The sequence below is a fragment of the Aquarana catesbeiana genome, linkage group LG09 (genome assembly GCF_042186555.1).
Source record: "Aquarana catesbeiana isolate 2022-GZ linkage group LG09, ASM4218655v1, whole genome shotgun sequence".
NCBI lineage: Eukaryota > Metazoa > Chordata > Amphibia > Anura > Ranidae > Aquarana > Aquarana catesbeiana.
Window position 1 is genome coordinate 235,985,727 of NC_133332.1, and position 23,469 is coordinate 236,009,195.

Consider the following 23,469-nt stretch of genomic DNA (forward strand, 5'->3'; position numbering starts at 1 on the left):
CTGTTGTTCGGTAAATCTAAAAGTAATTATACAGTGGGATGGCAGTGTGTGTGTGATTGACTTAAAAGCTAACATTTAGCTGGTTTGTGGTCCATTCACTGGGTTTACTTGGTACTTCCTCATGTTCACACCCTTCTTGGTTTGGGTATGTGGGTTCTATCATCTAGTACTTTTACTCTCCACCTGGCCTGTTGACACTATTACATGCCTCTTCAGACTGTAGTCCTTCATTCTGTCCATGTGCAGTTTCTACATACATATATATATATATATATATATATATATATATATACATACATATATATATATATATTTTTTTTTTACACAATCGTCTTTTTCACAGAAATCTGATGGAACTGTCATACAGTCTGTACCGATATTTAATTGTCAACTGGGGACTACACCCCCACTGATGCCTCTTGTATCACTCATTTGTGCCTCAGTGCAGCCATGGATTTGCGGCCACAGCTCCCTGGGGATGTTAGTTTCCCATGGTGCCTTCAGCCATTAACACTACTTCCTGTATATCCAATTTATATGTAGGTAAGAGTGCTTGTAAAATATTCCATCCCTCCTCTGCCCTTCTTCCCCCTTGTGTCCACCATCTGTTCCCTCTGCATTATTTGTCCCACTATAGATCTATTCATTTTGTTATTGCTCCTGATGAGTGGACATCTCCACGAAATGTGTAGAGCCGCAGCCTTATGCTACATCATCACAATCTTGCGATTTTGAGCTTGATCAATATGGATTTTTATCATCAATTATTACCACCAATAACATAATTATGTTCATTATGAATTGGAACAATTTTACTATATTTATGTAATTACCATTATACTGTGAATCATGTTGTCATCATGTACAATAAACTGTTAAGGTGTTACCTTTGTTTATCATGCTATCTTTACTATTCTATGTATATTTGTCGGGAATCTATAAAGACATGATTGCGTATTTAATTCTCTTAGCTGTGCTTCATATAAAGTCCCAAGCAACCCACCCCCCTCTTTTAACAGCTAGCAAGCAACAAATAGTCCATGAAAGGAAATCTGACAAAATTAGCTTCAATTTTTCAATTTTTAACTTTGAAAAAAACAATTAACATTACTATTTAACAAAGCTAATCCCATTATAAATTACTTTTACTGCTTATATTATATTTGTTTTTTTAATTTATGTTGAGTGGCACTGAAACAGTCTTGGTGTCTAGGTTGCCATAGAGACAAAACATGGTCACCAAAGTAAGAATTGTGAGGGCCAGATGCAACAGGATTATATAAGGTTTAAGTGCCGCTCTAGAAAGTATTGTTTTTCCTAGTAGTGATTTACAGGCACAGAGTTAATGAGTACATATAGCCTGAAACAGCATTACTGCGTGATCGGAGTATACGAGAGAAATAGACAGAGGTAGAAAAAGAAAGAAGGAAAAAAGAAAGTAACATGAGAGAGAAAGAGAGAGATAGAAAGAAAGAGCGATAATATAAAGAAAGAGAAAAAGAAAAAAAAAGAGAGAAAGGAAAAAAAGAGAGAAAGAGAAAGGAAAAAAAAGAGAGAGAAAGAGAGACAGAGAGAGACAGAGAGAGAGAGAAAAAAAAAAGACAGAAAAAAAAAAAAGACAGAAAAAAAATAGAGAGAAAGAGAGAGAGATAGAAAGAAAGACAGAAAGACAGAAAGAAAGAACAAAAGAAAGAAAACAAAAAACAAAAGGAAGAAAAACTATGGAAAGGAAAATGAGAAGGAATAAAAAGGAAAGTTAAAGTATATCTAAAGCCAAAACTCGTTTTACCCCATTTTCGAAGCATGGTGCTAAACCCCTGTCAGATTTTTAATTATTGAATGTGTTCCTGCTGGTAGATTTTCACATTCTCTATGTGTCCTATTGTCAGAGGGACTGAGTGATAGCATATTTTCTAGTGGGGACACCAGACTATCAGGTGCATTACCACCACTGTTCTGTGTCCAGCACTGGAAGTGAAGGGAAATGAGACAGAGAAAAAAAAAATCAAGGAAAAAGAAATACAAACAAAAACAAAAAGTAAAAGACAAAGAAATTGAGTATAAACACATAAGTGAAGGCCGGGAGGAGTGAAAAAGGGGGACACAGAACAGCAATAGGCATTTTCAGGTTATGTTATTAAAAAAGGGTTTGTATTAGCAGGGCAGTCAGTATGTTAGAGGTCAACTTGTACAGCCTGTAAAGGAAGATGGATAATATCTGTCTGTAGGCAGGGCCTCCAATCTTTGCTTTGTTTCAAAGCTGTGGCCGCCACCGGTATTTGTGACTTCCAGCTATGTTGGATGCTGCACACCCCGCTGTGCACTTTGTGACTTAGAGGTTGGCAGACGATCAGACATTTGATACACTTGGAAGTGTTGGATACAGTGGTGGACACAGTTTTGCAAGAGAGCCTAAACTTTATTGAAATCAGTGAATTTATTTGAAATGCCATACTTTTTAAATATCTTCTTTATTTTTTCTAAATTCTATATTTATGGGAAATCAGGAATTGGGTTCAGAAAAGAAAGCCAGAGTAAGTTCAGCCTTTAGAATGGCAGTGTAGACACAATTTTTGTACCCTCCTTTCTATTGTTTAACTGAAGCAGAGACAAATGAGGTCACCAAGCTAGCTGTGCTGTCCTGCAGGGCTTTGTAAATCTCACAACTGGATACACAGAACTACATTCATCAGCTAGAATATATTTATTTCATTTGTGCGTTGAGGCATGGCAGGCAGGATATGTAATTACATAGCAAAAGTTGGTATTACAGTAGCAGGGCACTCAGTCAGTAAAATCTGGCAAGCAGGAAATACTCATACATTACTTAGCAGACAGGCATATACAGTATCTCACAAAAGTGAGTACACCCCTCACATTTTTGTAAATATTTTCTTCTATCTTTTCATGTGACAACACTGAAGAAATGACACTTTACTACAATGTAAAGTAGTGAGTGTACAGCTTGTATAACAGTGTAAATTTGCTGTCCCCTCAAAATATGGGGCGGCACAGTGGTGTAGTGGGTAGCACTCTCGCCTAGCAGTAAGAAGGGTCGCTGGTTCAAATCCCAACCATGACACTACCTGCCTGGAGTTTGCATGTTCTCCCTGTGTCTGCGCGGGTTTCCTCCGGGTACTCCGGTTTCCTCCCACACTCCAAAGACATGCTGGTAGGTTAATTGGATCCTGTCTAAAATTGTCCCTAGTATAGGTATGAATATGAGTTAGGGACCTTAGATTGTAAGCTCCTTGAGGGTGTAGGGACTGATGTGAATGTATAATGTATATGTAAAGTGCTGCGTAAATTGACGGCGCTATATAAGTACCTGAAATAAATAAAAACAAAATAAAAAATAACTCAACACACAGCCATTAATGTCTAAACCGCTGGCAACAAAAAGGAGTACACCCCTAAGTTAAAATGTCCAAATTTGACCCAATTAGCCATTTTCCCTCCCCGGTGTCATGTGACTTGTTAGTGTTACAAGGTCTCAGGTGTGAATGGGGAGCAGGTGTGTTACACTTGGTATTAATCGCTCTCAGTCTTTCATACTGGTCACTGGAAGTTCAACATGGCACCTCAAGGCAAAAAAATCTCTCTAAGGATCTGAAAAAAAGAAAGAATTGTTGCTTTACATAAAGATGGCCTAGGCCCTAGGCTATAAGAAGATTGCCAAGACCCTGAAACTGAGCTGTAGCACGATGGCCAAGACCATACAGCGGTTTAACAGGACAGGTTCCACTCAGAACAGGCCTCGCCATGGTCGACCAAAGAAGTTGAGTACACGTGCTCAGCGTCATATCCAGAGGATGTCTTTGGGAAATAGATGTATGAGTGCTGTCAGCATTGCTGCAACGGTTGAAGGGGTGGGGGGTCAGCCTGTCAGTGCTCAGACCATACGCCAAGTGTGTGGGGCGGCAACCAGGTGAGGAGTACAAAGACAAGTGTGTCTTGCCTACAGTCAAGCATGGTGGTGGGAGTGTCATGGTCTGGGGCTGCATGAGTGCTGCCGACACTGGGGAGCTATAGTTCATTGCGAGAACCATGAATTCCAACATGTACTGTGACATACTGAAGCAGAGCATGATCCCCTCACTTCGGAGACTGGGATGCAGGGCAGTATTTCAACATGATAACGACCCCAAACACATCTCCAAGACGACCACTGCCTTGCTAAAGAAGCTGAGGGTAAAGGTTGTGGACTGGCCAAGCATGTCTCCAGACCTAAACCCTATTGAGCATCTGTGGGGCATCCTCAAAACGGAAGGTGGAGGAGCGCAAAGTCTCTAACATCCACCAGCTCCGTGAAGTCATCATGGAGGAGTGGAAGAGGACTCCAGTGGCAACCTGTGAAGCTCTGGTGAACTCCATGCCCAAGAGGGTTAAGGCAGTGCTGATTGTAAGGCTTTTTTTTTTTTCCCTTAAATACCAAACATGTCATACTTACCTCCACTGTGCAGCTCGTTTTGGCCCCGATCCTCGACTTCTGGGGTCCCTCGGCGGCTGTTGCGGCTCCTCCTCTTATTAGATAACCCCCTAGGGGAAGCGCTCTCCGGGGGGGGGGGGGGTTACCTTGTGGGCACACCCCAGATTCCAGCATTTGCATCCATAGACATGAATGCCTGACTCGGCCCAGTCCCCCTGCATCATTGCATTTGATTGACAGCAGCGGGAGCCAATGGCTGCGTTGCTATCAATCTATTCAATTAAGAGCCAGGAGCCCGTGCAGAGAGGGAGAGCACGTCTCCGCCGAGTGAATAAAGGGGCTCAGGTAAGTAAACCGGGGGGCTGGTCACTGGCAGAAGTTTTTTCACATTAAGGTGAAAAAACACAAGGGTTTACAACCCCTTTAATGTCTAAACCGCTGGCAACAAAAGTGAGTACACCCCAAGTGAAAATGTACAAATTGGGCCCAAAATGTCAATATTTTGTGTGGCCACCATTATTCTCCAGCACTGCCTTAACCCTCTTGAGAGCTTCACAGGTTGCCACTGGAGTCCTCTTCCACTCCTCCATGAGGATGTTAAAGACCTTCCATTTGAGGATGCACCACAGAAGCTTAATAGGGTTTAGGTCTGGAGACATGCTTGGCCAGTCCATCACCTTTACCCTCAGCTTCTTTAGCAAGGCAGTGGTCATCTTGGAAGTGTGTTTGGGGTCGTTATGTTGGAATACTGCCCTGCAGCCCAGTCTCCAAAGGGAGGGGGATCATGCTCTGCTTCAGTGTGTCACAGTACATGTTGGCATTCATGGTTCCCTCAATGAACTGTAGCTCCTCAGTGCCGGCAGCACTCATGCACTCTTTGTACTCCTCACCTGGTTACCGCCACACACGCTTGACACCATCTGAACCAAATACGTTTATCTTGGTCTCATCAGACCACAGGACATGGTTCCAGTAATCCATGTCCTTAGTCTGCTTGTCTTCAGCAAACTGTTTGCGGGGTTTCTTGTGCATCATCTTTAGAAGAGGCTTCCTTCTGGAACGACAGCCATGTAGACCAGTTTGATTAAGTCTGCGGCGTATGGTCTGAGCACTGACAGGCTGACCCTCCCACCCCTTCAATCTCTGCAGCAATGCTGGCAGCACTCATACAGTCAGGTCCATAAATATTGGGGCATCAACACAATTCTAATCTTTTTGGCTCTATACACCACCACAATGGATTTGAAATGAAACAAACAAGATGTGCTTTAACTGCAGACTTCCAGCTTTAATTTGAGCATATTTACATCTAAATCAGGTGAACGGTGTAGGAATTACAACAGTTTGTATATTTGCCTCCCACTTTTTAAGGGACCAAAAGTAATGGGACAGATTAACAATCATCCATCAAACTTTCACTTTTTAATACTTGGTTGCAAATCCTTTGCAGTCAATTACAGCCTGAAGTCTGGAATGCATAGACCTCCCCAGACGCTGGGTTTCATCCCTGGTGATGCTCTGCCAGGCCTCTACTGCAACGTTCTTCAGTTCCTACTTGTTCTTGGGGCATTTTCCCTTCAGTTTTGTCTTCAGCAAGTGAAATGCATGCTCAAATCGGATTCAGGTCAGGTGATTGATTTGGCCATTGCATAACATTCCACTTCTTTCCCTTAAAAACTCTTTGGTTGCTTTTGCAGTATGCTTCGGGTCATTGTCCATCTGCACTGTGAAGTGCCGTCCAATGAGTTCTGAAGCATTTTGCTGAATATGAGCAGATAATATTGCCCGAAACACTTCAGAATTCATCCTGCTGTCAGCAGTCACATCATCAATAAATACAAGAGAACCAGTTCCATTGGGAGCCATACATGCCCACGCCAGACACTACCACCACCATGCTTCACTGATGAGGTGGTATGCTTTGAATCATGAGCATTTCCTTTCCTTCTCCATACTCTTCTCTTTACCATCACTCTGGTACAAGTTGATCTTGGTCTCATCTGTCCATAGGATGTTGTTCCAGAACTGTGAAGACTTTTTTAGATGTTGTTTGGCAAACTCTAATATGGCCTTACTGTTTGGGGCTCACCAATGGTTTACATCTTGTGGTGAACCCTGTGTATTCACTTTGGTGAAGTCTTCTCTTGATTGTGGCCACACATACACCTACCTCCTGGAGAGTGTTCTTGATCTGTCCAACTGCTGTGAAGGGGGTTTTCTTCACCAGGGAAAGAATTCTTTGGTCATCCACCACAGTTGCTTTCTGTGGTCTTCTGGGTCTTTTGGTGTTGCTGAGCTCACCAGTGCATTCTTTCTTTTTAAAGATGTTCCAAACAGTTGATTTGGCCACACCTAATGTTTTTGCTATCTCTCTGATGGGTTTGTTTTTTCAGCCCAATGATGGCTTGCTTCACTGATAGTGACAGCTCTTTGGATCTCATATTGAGAGTTGACAGCAACAGATTCCAAATGCCAATAGCACACTTGAAATGAACTCTGGACCTTTTATCTGCTCCTTGTAAATGGGATAATGAGGGAATAACACACACCTGGCCATGGAACAGCTGAGCAGTCAGCTATCCCATGGCCCCTTAAAAAGTGGGAGGTACATATACAAACTGTTGTAATTCCTACATCGTTCACCTGATTTGGATGTAAATACCCTCAGATTAAAGCTGAAAGACTGCAGTTAAAGCACATCTTGTTTGTTTCATTTCAAATCCATTGTGGTGGCGTATAGAGCCAAAAAGATTAGAATTGTGTTGATGTCCCAATATTTATGGACCTGACTAAGTCTATTTCCCAAAGACAACCTCTGGATATGACGCTAAGCACGTACACTCAACCTCTTTGGTCGACCATGGCGAGGCCTGTTCTGAGTGGAACCTGTCCTGTTAAACCGCTGTATGGTCTTGGCCACCGTGCTGCAGCTCAGTTTCAGGGTGTTGGCAATCTTCTTATAGCCTAGGCCATCTTTATGTAGAGCAACAATTCTTTTTTTCAGATCCTCAGAGTTATTTGCCACGAGGTGCATTTTGAACTTCCAGTGACCAGTATGAGAGCGTGAGAGCGAGAACACCAAATTTAACACACCTGCGACCTTGTAACACTAACGAGTCACATGACACCGGGGAGGGAAAATGGCTAATTGGGCCCGATTTGAACATTTTCACTTAGGGGTGTACTCACTTTTGTTGCCAGTGGTTTAGACACAAATGGCTATGTATTGAGTTATTTTGAGGGGACAGCAAACTTACACTGTTATACAAGCTGTACACTCACTACTTTACATTGTAGCAAAGTGTAATTTCTTCAGTGTTGTCACATGAAAACATATAATAAAATATTTACAAAAATGTGAGGGGTGTACTCACTTTTGTGAGATATTATATATATTTTTTTTTTATTAAAAAAAAATGATGCTTGGACCACTTCAAACAAAAGCACTTATTTTGCCCATTTCCTTATATATTCAGCTTATACACTTGACTCATACAGTGAGGAAAAAAAGTATTTAATCCCCTGCTGATTTTGTATGTTAGCCCCCAGACAAAGAAATGATCAGTCTATAATTTTAATAGTAGGTTTATTTTAACATTAAGAGACAAAATAACAAAAAAAAAATCCAGAAAAATGCATTTCAAAAAAGTTATAAATTGATTTGCAGATTAATGAGTGAAATAAGTATTTTATCCCCTATAAGCAAGATTTCTGGCCCCCAGGTGTCCTCTATACAGGTAACGAGCTGAGATTAGGAGCACTCTCCTAAAGGGAGTGCTCCTAATCTCAGCTTGTTACCTGTATAAAAGACACCTGTCCACAGAAGGAATCAGATTCCAATCTCTCCACCATGGCCAAGACCAAAGAGGTGTCCAAGGATGTCAGGGACAAGATTGTAGACCTACACAAGGCTGAAATGGGCTACAAGACCATCGTCAAGCAGCTTGGTGAGTGGGTGACAACAGGTGGTGTGATTATTCGCAAATGGAATAAACACAAAATAACTGTCAATTTCCATCGGTCTGGGGCTCCATACAAAATCTCACCTTGTGGAGTTTCAATGATCATGAGATTGGAGAGGAATCAACCCAGAACTACAGGGGAGAACCTCATCAATGATCTCAAGGCTGCTGGGACCATAGTCACCAAGAAAACAAATGGTCACACACTATGGTGTGAAGGACTGAAATCCTGCAGCGCCCGCAAGGTCCCCCTGCTCAAAAAAGCACATGTACAGGCACATCTGAAGTTTGCTAATGAACATCTGAATGATTCAGAGGAGAACTGGGTGTGGTGTTGTGGTCAGATGAGACCAGAATCAAGCTCTTTTGCATCAATGCAACTCGCCGTGTTTGAAGGAGGGGGAATTCTGCCTATGACCCCAAGAACACCATGCCACTGCCAAACAAGAAGGTGGAAACATTATGCTTTGGGTGTGTTTTCTGCTAAGGGGACAGGAGAACTTCACCACATCAAAAAGATGATGGACCCGGGGCCATGTACCATCAAATCTTGGGCGAGAACCTTCTTCCCTCAGCCAGGGCATTAAAAATGGGTCGTGGATGGGTGTTCCAGCACGACAGTGACCCAAAACACATGGCCAAGGCAACAAAGGAGTAGTTTAAGAAGAAGCACATTAAAGGTCCTGGAGTGGCCTAGCCAGTCTCCAGACCTTAATCCCATAGAATGTATGTGGAGGAAGCTGAAGGTTCGAGTTACGAAACCTCAGCCTCGAAACCTTAATGACTTGGGGAGGATCTGCAAAGAGGACTGGGACAAAATCCCTCCTGAGATGTGTGCAAACCTGGTGGCCAACAACAAGAAACGTATGACCTCTGTGATTGCCACCAAGTACTAAGTCATGTTTTGCGAAGGGATCAAATTCTTATTTCACTCAATAAATTGCAAATCAATTGATAACTTTTTTGGAATGCGTTTTTCTGGATTTTTTTTTCTGTCTCTCACTGTTAAAATAAGCCCACCAATAAAATTATAGACTGATCATTTCTTTGTCAGTGGGCAAACATACAAAATCAGCATGGGGTCAAATACTTTTTTCCCTCACTGTATATGTGCCCTTTCCTTTTCTGCATTTTCCCCAAACTTTTTACAGGAGGTAGCCAGTCAACATAAAAGGGAACATTACAAACTGGTTAGAATGGCAAAATCATTTCAAAGTCTTTGGTGCGAACATTACAGGAAGGGATGACAATAACACTCATGTCAAGAACTAATTATGTGACAAGCTTGAGGTCCTCGCCAACGCAACACATGTTAGCCAGGAGTGTTGATGTGTGACGCCTGAGTCCACAGTCCACAATGACATCCCTCCCATTTCCAGAGACTCACAGCCTGTCAAATACTAAAAAGAGGTAACAATATTATCTGGAATGGATTATTCCAGGAAGCTTTAGGATCAGTCAACAGAATAATATTTCAGTTACAGATGAAGTTTGCTGGGCTGAGTCACCCATTGATATTTTTATAATCTATTTGGGGTTTCCAGCAGGAATAAAACACTAATGCTGTTCATAGCTCTGCTCTTGCACATGCAATACCCAAGGGGTGTTTCCATTCCTCCTATTACATTCTCTAACAAATAGAGTGGACTTCTCACATAATGGCCCCAGCAGGTGTGCAAATCTGGAAACGTGTGCTGCAAACCTCAGTCCCTTATGCCAAAACCTCAGTGTCTAATGCCGCGTACACACGGTCGGACTTTTCGACCGGACTTGTCCGACGGACCAAATCCGGCGGATAATCCAATCGTGTGTGGCCTTCAGCGGACTTTTCCAGTCACAAATCTGACGGACTTTAGATTTGGAACATGCTTCATATCTTTACGTCGTAACTCCGCCGGACCCAGAAATCCGCTCGTCTGTATGCTAGTCCGTCGGACAAAAACCCACGCTAGGGCAGCTATTGGCTACTGGCTATCAACTTCCTTATTTTAGTCCGGTGTACGTCATAACGTACGAATCCGTCGGACTTTGGTGTGATTGTGTGTAGGCAAGTCCGGTCCTTAGAAAGTCTGTTGAAAGTCCGTCGAAGGTCTGTCGGACGGGCTGTCGGACTTTTGTAGCTGAAAAGTCCGACCATGTGTACGCGGCATAACAGTTATACAGTATAAGGGTTGTCCTACAGTAGAAGCTATCAGTCCAACCTTAGAGTGGCCAAAGCACTGATGTTTATAGGAGGCAGTGATGGCCTGTCTGGGACAGCAAAGCCATCTCCACTGGCCTAAATTATAAGAATCATTGACCTACCTTTTAATATATTTTTCCCATGACTGTTATTCTGAATAGTTTATTCTCTTCATTTCCTAGCTTTTCTCTTGGTTTCATGGCTTCCAGTAGTGTTATGCCACGTACACACGATCGGAAATGCCGCCAGCAAAACTCTGATGAGAGCTTTTTGGCGGAAAATGCGACCGTGTGTATGCTCCATCGGTATTTTGCTGGCGGAATTCCAGCCAGCAAAAGATTGAGAGCAGGTTCTCTATTTTTCAGATGGAAACGTTCCTATCCGAAGATGCGTTCGTCTGTATGCAATTCGGACGCGCAAAAAATCACGCATGCTCAGAAACAATGACGCATGCTCGGAAGCATTGAACCTCATTTTCTCGGCTTGTCGTAGTGTTGTACATCACTGCATTCTTGACGGTCAAAAGTTCAGAGAACTTTTGTGTGACCGTGTGTATGCAAGGCAAGCTTGAGCAGAATTCCGTTGGAAAAACCATCCAAGTTTTTTCTGACGTGAAATTCCGATCGTGTGTATGCGGCATTAGAGCTTTTATCCAATCATATTTCAGCCATGATAGTCATCATGCGTTGCCAGGGTCAAAGATATCTGCTATGAGGCCTTCAGAACCAACAGTGCAGGCACCTGAAGCTTACAGTAAATGACAATGAAACCGTAGCTTTAACCAGATTTCCAGCTGCTGAGACAGGGGCCATCTAGCAGGCGTACAATCATATCTACATCCTTTTCTATTTTTCCAGACCTAAATGTGACAGATCAGAGGTAGTCTGATGTAAATGGACACAGCATGCTGCTGTGTGTCCTTACTTATGCAGCCTCCTGGGATATGTGATGGTTTTACATAAATAAATAAAAGCTGATCATTATAAGCACCCGTTAGTGGTAAATGGTTTGTGTCAACCTTGTAAACCGATACATCTGCAAGAGAGCTTGTTCTTTTGAAAAACAACAGACACTGGCTAGATTAAAATAAAAGAATGAAAGTCTAAAAAAGAAAACAAATACAGCCATCACATCTAAGAATGGGTAAGCTGCAATGTAATACGTTTACTTTTGGATTTAATACTGCTTTAAGGAATTCTACTGATTTATAGATAATCCAGGCCTGCTTTTTCCATTCTGAATTTTAAAGGTTACAGCCAAAAATTGCTGGATTAATGTAGGTAGGACGTCGCTAAAGGCCTGGGAATGAAATGCACGACCCGCAACTGATAGGATGTAATAAAACACGTTATTACATGCCTAGAGACCAGTTGTTACCTTCTTAGTCATGCCCATTCTTTTAAGCTTTGCACATTCTAGAAGATGATTTATTAAACCAAGAAAAGAAAACAGGAGAAGCAAAAATATAGACCTGTGATAAAGTATCTGCAATCAACAACTGACTGAAGCCAGAGCACATCCATGAACACATTGTTGCAATACTTGGCGAGGGTAGCTCTTTCTCCATACTGTACTGTAAAAAAGTGGGCAGCAGAGGTTAGGCATGTTAAAATGACTGCTAAAGGTGACCCCTGGTCAGCCAAACCATCAAAGTTCAAATCTCAAGAAAATGTGGACAAGATCCACAAAACAGTACTTTATGTTAGAAGGTTAAAGGTCAAAGAAAAACCCAGGACACGTCAGACAACAAATGATTCCATTCCGAGGAACACCGGGCAATGAAAAAAGCTGCTGCCCGCAGGGTCCAAAAGCTCCAGGACTCCCAAGCAAAGACCGATCAAATGTAAAATGTCATGGGACAATCTTGCGCTGCTTAATGCCAATTCACAAACATTTCTGCAAATGTTTATAACAGGGAATGAAATCGGGCAACCAAAGTTAAAGCAGCAGTAGAAAAATAACACTCCAAGGCATAGATCAGCAGGTACCACTGTCATCAGTTCCTTTAAAAAAGAATGCAGTTTAGTGATGTTGTGGAACAACACTTTTGTTGTTGTGGGAGCCTATTTTAACACCCTTGGCAAATTTGGAGGGATAGCATTGTAAGGACCTTCAAGAAGAATATGTAGAAAAATATCCCCACCAACCATGCATAGTGATGCCAAGAACTAATTCCTCATAAAAAAGTAGAGTAAAGAAACACAGCTAAGCGTAAGAACCATTGTGGCCAAAATATATCAGCTATTGCTGACTTTGCTTCCTACTTTTAGGCATTATTTAAATAAAAGAGTTCTAGCTTCACTTGCTGGAGTCTAGGTACATTGAATCTTTTGGGAAAGGATTAAAAGTCTACAGCCAGTGTAGGCACCTTTGGAGGAACTGATAGTCTAGGACAGATTTTCCTGAGCAATCGCTATAAAACATTTCTACCTAACATAGTGAATATCTACATATAAACATGCATGCTCGGCCAACACAAACATGCATGTTAATGCTTCAGTCATTCTAACAAAAAAATATGCTCTCATATATAAGCACATTTTACATCTAATGGGAGAAAGTTCTCTGTATGTAAGGGATATTTTGTTTTCCAGAAACCATAGAAACAGGATGTTGTCTGAGGCAGGCTCTATCTGCTGGTATGGGTTCAAATCCCAAGAAGCAATATTTTCTCTTCAAAAAAACAATGCAAACAAGAGTTTTCATTTAACAAAAAGAGTAATAGGGCTAATTATATTCATCCATTAGGAGAATATCCTTTGTTCAGATGTATGCTGCAGTTCTTGTGTCAGCAAGTAAACACTACAAGCAAGCAAGTTTCTAATAAAGCTTTTATGAATCATACAGCTCAAGAGCTGTCCAGGAGTAAACTCAGGAACTGATTACAGCTGAATGCACAGGAGAGGTCAGTGGTCTGAGAAATGATCAAGTCAGCACAATGACTGCTCTCTGCTGTAAACAATGGACCGGACTACCAAAATATACAGACTTCTGAATAGAAGCTGCTTCTCGCAAAATGTCCCCACATAAAATGCACGTGTGTTGCTTACCTGTGGATACTTGCGTTTGATAGATGTTAGAGCTCCCTCTGGGAGTTTGGCAAGTTCGGAATCTCGTACAGCGTGGACTGTTGTGGCTCTGGGCTGGTGCGTTAAGGCTTCCACCTATAATCACAGTTGAAAAACATTGCAGGATTGGTATAGAGTTTGTACTGCTTGTGTTAATCATCTTAAAGATTCCACATGGTCAAACAAAATACCGTATTTATCGGCATATAACACGCACAGGCGTATAACACGTACCTTCATTTTAGGAGGGAAGTTTTAGGAAATAAACTTAAATTTTAAAGTAAAAACTTTGAAGCAAAATAAGGGTCAGTGCCCAACAACGCAGCCTCACCATTGCCCATCTGCAGCATGATCAATGCCATCCGCAGCCTCACATTTGCCCTTGATCAATGCCCATCTGCAGCCTCACAATTGCCCATCAATGCAGCCTGATCAATGCCCATCTACAGCCTCACAAATGCCCATCTGCAGCCTCACAGATGCCCATCTGCAGCCTCACAATTGCCCATCATTGCAGCTTAATCAATGTCCATCTGCAGCCTCACCATTGCCATCAATGCAGCCTGATCAATGCCCACATGCAGCCTCACCATTGCCATGAATGAAGCCTGATCAATGCCCATCTGCAGCCTTGGAGGGGACAGGGAGGAGGGTGGGACAAGCGCCGTCAGATTACATACAGCAAGAATCTCCTGTTTACTCGCTGGCCTCTTTAATACAAAGTCCTGCCTCCTGGACCGGCTTCTATGATAGACAGAGCACTGGTCCAATGCTGGCCCAGGAGACAGGATGTATTACAGACATATTACAGAGGCAGCTGAGTAAACAGGAGCTTCATGCTGTATGTAATCTGACGGCGCTCGTTTCGTCCCCCTCCCAGTTCCCTCCTAGGCAGCCCAAATTGCAGTATCGGCATATAACAGTTTGCTAAACACAAGAATAAAACTATATGCCTAATACTGGGGGCTTTATAGACCTTTTAGCATATTAGAGAATACAAGCATTAATGTAACCCTGTCACAAATAGGGAGTAAAACTGACCATTAAGTGTGTTGACAAAAATATGGCAAAACCAATGGGGAAGGCAAAATTAACCACTTCCCGCCTGCAGGACATCATATGACGTCCTGGACTTGAAATGGAGATATCAGGCATCATCCACATATCTTTCTTTGCAGCCGGTGATTCCCTACAATCTAAAAGTCATCCTAGCAGCTGATTAGCCGCTGAACTGCTTTTACAGGCAGCAAGAAGAGATGTCCCGTGTAATCCGAGAGCCCGGGCAGCGATCCTGGTAGGGAGTTATCATCGAGCAGACCGGGTACCATCCTGGAATGATCCTGGAAGGCTCGCAGCAACATCATGTCACTTCCGACTCTGGAAGATATAAACACTGCCATTTTTTTTCCTAGAAAGCAGAGATCAATGTTTTTTTTTTATCTCATGCTTTCCAGTGTAGAGGAGCTATGTGGGGTCTTATAGACCCCCATACCCTCGTACTTGCACACAGAAGCGAGCGCAAGCGTAGGTCGCGTCCGCATATGTAAACGATGTTCGCACCACACATGTGAGGTATCGCCACAAACATTATAGTGAGAACAATAATTCTAGCGCTAGACCTCCTCTAATTCTAAAGTGATAACCTGTAAAAATGTTTAAAGCGTTGCCTGGTGTCATTCCACGAGCATGTGCAATTTTAAAGCGTGACATCTTAGGGATCTATTTACTCGGCGTAGCATCATATTTTATAGTTTAACAAAAAAAATTTGACTATATATTGTGTTTTTTGCATTACACTTAAAAAAACAAAAAAAAAAATCTCTACACAAATACTGTGTGACATAAAAAATTGCAACAACCGCCTGTTTTTTCTCTATGGTCTCTGCTAAATTATATATAGAAAATGTTTGGGGGTTCTGGCTAACTTCTAGCAAAAAATGCAGATTTTTCTTTGTAGGAGAGAAATGTCAGAATTAGCTTGGGTGGGAACTGGTTAAAGCATTTGTGCAGGCATTACCCAAATTTGGTAATACACACTTCTCTCTTTCACTCCGGAGCATGATCCAATATTAATTTTTTCCTTTACCCGGTTCGGCAAGGGAGAAACAGCTTAATTACTCCTGTGACCATCAGGCATCTACAATTCTTGCATAAGCTCAGCCACATAATGATGTCAGCATGCCCTGAGAGTCACATATCCCAGGGGCATTTACCTACACACAATGAGTGGGAAGGCTCTTTGTGTCAAGGCAGAATTTTTTCCCCCCAGAAAATAATAAAATTGGAATGGGACAGGGAGGTGGAAATAGACTGAGTTCTGTATTTCAGAAGGCAGGGCTGACAACACTACTGGGAACTTCAGTGTTGTCAGCCCAAACAGAAAGATAGGTGCATGCGGGTTTTATGGCAAATCAACAGATGCTTTTCTGTACTTGCAGGGCTTTTAAAATGATAAAACATGTGGAAACGTATCAAAAAAATTAACTTAATATATATTTTTTTCCTGACATATACTTTTAGGTAGATTTTAAATTGATTGTAAAGGTTATTTAAATGACAAACATTTTTATGCTTCTTATCTTAATTTTTATTTTTTTTCTGAGACCCTACATTCTTTAAATGGCTTATTATACAGCCAACATTCTGCATTGTCTGACAAACAGCTACTGTTGTTCCTCTTTATGAAACCTAATTATCAAAACAAGACATGACACAAGCAAAAATGAGAAAAATCATAAAATTAACTTTGGGAAATTACTCATCAAAATCATAAAAAATGAAATGGACTTCCCCCGGCATCTGTATGCCTTTTCAGTTTTCTTGTGTGTGAACTGTCAGCTAGCATAACATACTTTTATTTTTATTTATTTAGCTACCACACCTGCCACAACCATGTCTTAAATCTTTAAGTTTGCGTACGACATGTGTAAAGGTAACATTACTGTGTACTTTTTTTTTTTTTTTTAATTTCTCTTTATTGAAAATTTTCCTTTGCAGTACAAAACAGGGCCATTGGGGCATACCCCAGCCAACATCACTGTGTACTTAAAGCAGAATTATGGGAAAAACTTTTTCATTCAATTTGGATAGAGCTAGAAAAGGTTATAACTCCTGTCAGATTTTTTTCCACCATCTGTGCCCCATTGCTGTGATTTCCCTTCACTTCCTGTCCCATAACCCAACAGGAAGTGAGAGAAAATCTGTACAAATTAAGGGAATTCCTTGGGGACCCCCAGATCACCTGAACTAGTTTCCCCATTGGATGATTTCCCCACTATTACTTTTCTGGAGACAACCCAACATTTGGGCCTTTCTTTTACTTTCACTTTCAATGAGAATGGTAAACAGGACAAATAGAGAGGGTGAATCTCCTTAATGGGGGCACAGCCAGCAATAAAAACTGACGGGGGTTCTAATCCCTTTCCACTCTATCCAAAACAAAACAAAAAAATTTTTGCCTTTAGTTATACTTTAAGTTTCCCAATTCTTCTACAATAAATTCTATCTGCAGCTTTAACTATGAAGGTCCAATAATTTTTCAGCAGTTCTCAGATCTGTATTTAGCACGTCACTTAAATACACTGAATAGATCCTCAATAATATCAGAAGCCAGTGTAGTCCCTTAAAGCGGAGTTCCAACCAAAAATGGAACTTCCCCTTTAAGAGAAGGTGACCCCCTGACATGCCACATTTGGCATGTCATTTTTTTGGGGGGGAGCCAGTACCCTCTTTTTAGAGGGATCCAGCTCCCACTTCCTCCCGGAGCACTGCGGCGCCGGAAGCAAGTTAACCTCTCCCCCCTCCCTCTCGGCAATCATCTGGGACACGTCACAGTCACGGCGCGTCGCGCATTCACAGTGCGTACCTGGCTGTGAAGCCACAGTCGGGCGCCCAAAGTGACAATGCCGGCGCCACAGAGAGGAGGGGGAGACAAGCGGGGCTTTGTTCCCCCGCATCGCTGGACAGTGGGACAGGTAAGTGTCCAATTATTAAAAGTCAGCAGCTGCAGTATTTGTAGCTGCTGACTTTTAATTTTTTTTTAAGCGGAACTCCACTTTAAGTATAATCAATTACAACAGGGGTCTCCAAACCCCGGCCCGCGGGCCACATATGGCCTGCTTGTGTCTTTTATCTGGCCCGCAGCTCACCTAGACTCTGCCAACAGCAGCTGCTGTTACCAGCAGTATGCCTGACAGGTCCCAAACAAAGCTGCTCCCCCACACCCTCCTATGCTACACGCTGTGCTTTAGCACCTCCCGGCTACTTGCCCACTGTTTGCATTAAAGATCCTTCCTTGTGTATGTGTGAGGTGGAGTGAACAAAGCGGGAGCAACTAAGGCCTTATGCACACTGAAGCTGATAAACTGACGTTTTGGGGAGTTTGGGCGTTTTTTTAACAGCCCTTAAACTCCCTTCTAAGCTATCCTAGGTCTCCATGCACACATGGACTTTTTTTGAAGTTTATCAGCATGGGAGTTTATGGGCTGTTGTCTGTACGCCCTAAAATCGCATTCAAGAGCAGTTCTTCTGACCACAAAAAATGCTGAACGCTGAAAAACGCTCACAAACAGGCTTTTATCAGCATTTTTTTACATTGCAGAGCTGAATGTAAGCTGGGTGTAATTTTAAAAATGCCCAAAAAGGCGCATAAACGCATTTAAAATGTTAAAACCGTGTTTTTAAAGCAGCGTTTTCCTGCCAGCAATCCGACGTCCAGAAAGACGAAGTATTGTCACATAAAACACAGCTATAGTCAAAGAAACAGATATTCAATCCAATAGACAATGTACTAACAAACTCCAGTTTCCTAGTCATATCATTTTGTGTGTCTAAATAGGTCTGTGCAGAGTTTGATCACACATCTCAGAACATTCTGTAATCTAATAGGGCTGGTCAAAATGCCCCTCCATTTCTCAGTACTTAAAGTCACTGACTCTTATTTATTAAAGGAGTATAGCATGTTCACTTTGCCAGGAAATGTTCCCTTAGCATAGTGAATGAGATGTAGTTCTGCACACTTCAATCATTCAACAACATGCAAGTATTATGTTTTTTTTTTTTTTTGTATGCGATTAAGTATTTTTTTTCCAACATATTCACCAAGCTAAGCTAAAATTCCCCTGCAAAATAAAAATGCAATTTACAATGTAAACATGCGCAACTCCTTTAGTAAATCAGGATCTAGGTAAGAACGCTTGTGATGAGGGGTCTAGGCATTACTCATCTATGCCAACATACAGCACAGGAGTGGGAGTGCAGAAAGCACACTCTACCATTAAACAAAGGGATTTTTATGTATTTTGTTAGAAAATCATAACATATGGTGATAGAAAACTACAGAAGTAAAATCCTTCAGTTGGGCTTTAATTGTACTGACAAGTTTTGCAACATTTATTATATCTTATACTTTTTTTTTTCAGTGTAAATGATGCACTTATGATTTTTGAAATGCAAGACGGAATTTACACGTCACAAATTTTAATCGTAACCAACGTATTTTGTATCTGTGTACTTTTAAGTACAGGACAGACAGATGTAAATAGAGACATGTCTTTATCTGCTGCAGTTGTCAGGGCAGCATCTGACTTAGTAGTTGAACAGGCGGCGTCAAACCTGACCTTCCGGCGCTTCGCTCCTTGGAAACATTACATCAACACGTGTAGCTTTAAATCCCAAGTTTTTTCAACACCAACGCCAATTAGTAGAGATTACAAGTAAAAAAAGTAGAAAACAGCTTACCTAGCAACTACATGCTGTTTCTTACTGTGCACATACGTCAAGTTCTATTTTGGTTTTGCAGACAGAAAAAGTAACAGATAACAGGGTCAGCGCTATATGCAGACACGCAGCCCAGTCCCTGAGGAAAAGCAGTCTGACATACAAAGCTTGGGACTCTCAGCTCTGTGCCCATTCATTACAATGAAGAAGCAGTGCAAGGTGTAGTAAAGATGCTGCTCACTCCTATGAAGGTTCTTTATCTGTATCTCACTTATAGAAAGGGACTCTTCTACTAAAGCCTCCATAGCACCCACTTTCTTTTATTTTGAAACATGTGTTGGGTTTTTATGGGTTGCTATAAGCAACACATACAGTTCCAATTGTAGACAATTTGATAAAAGAGGTCCATACAGCTTTTTGCAGGTTAAAGCCGTTTCTAAGGACTACAATGGCATTTCTGGGGAGAAAAAGAAAAACACTTGGGCCTAGGTTGCATCCTTGTGTTTGAAAACTGCAGGTGGCTATGCACATTTTTCACGTCAGCGATCATTTTGTCAGATGTTCACCTTTTAAAGGGAATCGGCCCTGAGAGAAGTACGAAGTCTGCCACTACCAGCCTCCTTTGGTAAATTCTTAGTTACCTAGCTGGCTTTGACTTTAATACTTTTTAAGCCGCCAACCTGTATACTATAAAGTCTGAACTCCTGATCTACACACTTGCTCCGGATCAGTACCTTAGAAAGTACTGAAGTCACAAAAGCAATGATACAGCCAGGAAACTAAGTCAGCTTCAATATTTCTTTCATGACATTTTTTTTTATATAATAAAGCGGCCTCGAAACCTTGCGCACTAGGAATATCCCATACCACTGGAAATTCCCCTTCGCTCTCTCGGCATCCAACAGGGGACGCTCTGCACTACTCCGCTCACCGGAAGACCTACAGGCGTTTTGTGAACATCTCGATCCCACTCATATTGAGCTTCCAGAATGGTATGCTTTCTACTTCCCCACGAAACCCTGGCTTCTGGCCTCTCTCAATCCGTTGCCTAAAGCCCAACGACACAGGTCTCGCAGACACAGACCTGATTTGGCGTCACCGAACCCCCGCGCATCACGCCGCAACATCTATCATCGCAGCCCTGGCTCGCCACCCTCGCCTTCCTTGAGAAGGGACCGCCCGGAGGTCTAAAGAACTCTGCTGTACCTCACCCATGGTCCACCTGCACTGTGCTGATGTGGGACTTGATGCGTCATGCTACTTTACCCACCAACTTCTCGCCCGCTATTGCCCGCCTTAACGTTCCATACAACTGAAGAGGTGAACCTTCCTTCAAAGAGTATGCGGAGATACACTCCAGCGAAAACTTCATTCCCGCCCGGACGTCTCCCCAACATTGCACAGACTGCACCACGGAACCGTCAGCGCACCTTGTGATCGCACCTGACATTAGACGTCAAGGTAACACTTTCTACGGGCCTTACAATCCGGAGATGGCCTGTTGTCTCGAGCTCCACTCGTGTCATAAAGGAAATTGACACCACTCCGATAGCATGCTAAATCTCTTTGAAGATTCATCCCTACATATACCCCGAAGACATGCTTTTGCAGTCAGGCTGCACTGCCTAAACGTGCTTCGCTCTGCAGAACACTCCCAGATGTCACAATGTCTGCACAAGCCTTATAATCTATATAGCTGTTCAGAATTTGGGACTTCAGAGAAGGGTCAAATATTTAACGGACTCTAATATGTAAACGCCTACTTCACAGCTAGTTTTGGGCAGTAGTTGCTTCTCTTTGACTCAGAGATGAGATATTAAGTGAGTTATCGTCAATATTGTTTAGCACCTTAAGAGCCCGGGATGCATCAGTCCACAATCTGTATGCGGAGTACCATTCCCTCCAAACTGCTGGATATACTCGCAGAACCTAATAACTACTTATTACCTAAAGTAATCTACGTGCTAACACACACATGCAAGCGAATTTATCAATATACGCATGGCATCCCGGGTCCTTGGGTGACTCACCCTGATCATTGTGACCCTTACTATCGGATAGTGGGTTTGACACAACAAGCTCCAGAAAATTTCAAGCCTCCCAGGTTTGTCAGCAACACATGCTGACCATAGCAATATGCTTGCCTTTTTCCACCTCATCTCCCCTTCCCCCCTGTTTACCCTACCCCCCCATTCCCCCCCCCCCCTTTTTTTTTTTTTTAATGTTACAACAGCTACTGAATGTAATGGTGGTCCTTGGCTAAGTTGAACTGATTGTTAAACTGTTACTTACTGTGATATAAGGACCAAGTTTTTGACTGTTTACTTCTTTGTAGGTCTCTCACTATCTTTATCTCTTCACGCTTCCATTTTCGGACCCTGGGTCGTAGCCCCCTGTGGTTTCCGCCCTTCCACTTGTCCCCACACAGCGGTCCTTTTTGGACGACTGCTGACATTCCAGAATCTCTCTTTATAGGTGGTATACATAATATATTACCACCTCTGGAATTTTCTCGCTTCTAATCTTTCTTCCTCCTTTTCTTTTCCAACTTCTCTTTTACTTCTCCTCTCTCTTAGTTCTTTCTTCATCCTTCTTTCTCCCCCCCCCCTCATCTCTCCCTCCTATCTCCTTGCTGGTTGTATCTCCCCCCCCTACTTCTGCTAACCCACATTCATTCCTACTCTCAAAAGTTGTCTTCCTCTTTCATAAGACTCCCCCTCCCTCTCCTATTACTTCCTGACTCAAGCACCTGTCGGTTGTGTGGGTCCGCCCCCGCACCCCCCATTCCACGGATTGATTACTCTCTCCGCCCTCCAGCAACCCTTATAATCAAATTGCATAAAGTTCCTCCAGATACTAAGGCTCCTCATCACCATGCAGAGGAAACCGTCTCACAGCCCATCCCTGACGTTGAAGTGCATATCGCTCAATGCAAAAGGCCTCAATCTACCGGAAAAAAGATCCCAAGTCATGTCGTCACTTACAAAACATAAAGCACATTTCATTTACCTACAGGAAACACACATTCGCTCTAACTCGGTACCTAAACTCTCCAATCACATTTATCGCACCGCAATACATGCCACTAACCCTGAGTCCAAGACCAAAGGGGTATCTATATTAGTCTCTAAACATGCAAACTTATCAGATTCCCTCATCGATCCAGAAGGCAGGTATATTTTTCTTAAAGGATCATATGCTTCAAAACCAATCACACTAGCAAACATATATTGCCCTAATGTCCACCAAGTGACATTTTTCAAGAAAACCTGTGAGTTACTAGCATCCTTTAAGAAGGGTATGGTGCTATTGGGCGGTGACTTTAACGTCCCCCTTAATCCTTTGCTGGACTCCTCTTCAGGCACCTCCACCCTAAAGTACAGGGCTTTACGCCAAATTAAACTACAATTTCAGAAACTAACCCTTCATGATACTTGGCGCACTCTGTTTCCTTCTACTAAAGATTACACTTTTTTTTCGGCCCCTCATCAGAAATATTCTAGGATAGACTATTTCTTCCTTTCCCAGACGGACTTACCCCTACTCCACCAGTCCACTATAGAACCCATGTTTTTATCTGACCACCACCTGATTACAGTCACCTTAACCTTTCCAGAAACGTGTGCTAAAACCAAAATATGGCGTTTGAAACCCTCTTTACTCAAAGATCCCGTAGCGTTAGAGCGTATAGGCAACCGAATCCACCTTTACTTCATAGAAAACTCCTCTTCAGAGGTCTCCCCAATCTCTCTTTGGGAAGCGCATAAATGTGTGATTTGGGGAGAACTGATCTCCCTGGCAGCAACTGCCAAAACACGTTATCAGGAAAACATTAACACCCCGACTAGGAAAATTAAGAACCTAGAAACGTCCCACAAATTGACACAAGCACAGTCTACTCTACAAGACCTACTACATACCCGATCCCTACTCTTAGAGCAATTGGGCAAACAAATGAAAAGACGCTACATCCTTGGCCAGAGGATATTCTATGAACAGGGCAACAAATGCGGGCGTCTTTTAGCCCGCACGATGCAAAACTCTAAGATTTCCTCTACAATACACCATATCCGAAATGCGCAGGGTACCCTTCTGGCCAAGAATGAGGAC

The 23,469-nt window shown here is 42.4% G+C and overlaps 1 protein-coding gene across 3 annotated transcripts in view; it reads right to left on the reverse strand.

The window, feature by feature from the left end:
- Nucleotides 1–23,469, reverse strand: part of PNPLA7 (patatin like domain 7, lysophospholipase) — a 478,577-nt gene that overhangs the window by 199,102 nt on the left and 256,006 nt on the right. For all 3 annotated transcript variants that reach the window (XM_073599988.1, XM_073599989.1, XM_073599987.1), the window contains one exon: nucleotides 13,624–13,737. In XM_073599988.1, coding sequence (XP_073456089.1) covers nucleotides 13,624–13,737 — 114 coding nt within the window. The remainder of the gene's footprint in view (nucleotides 1–13,623; nucleotides 13,738–23,469) is intronic.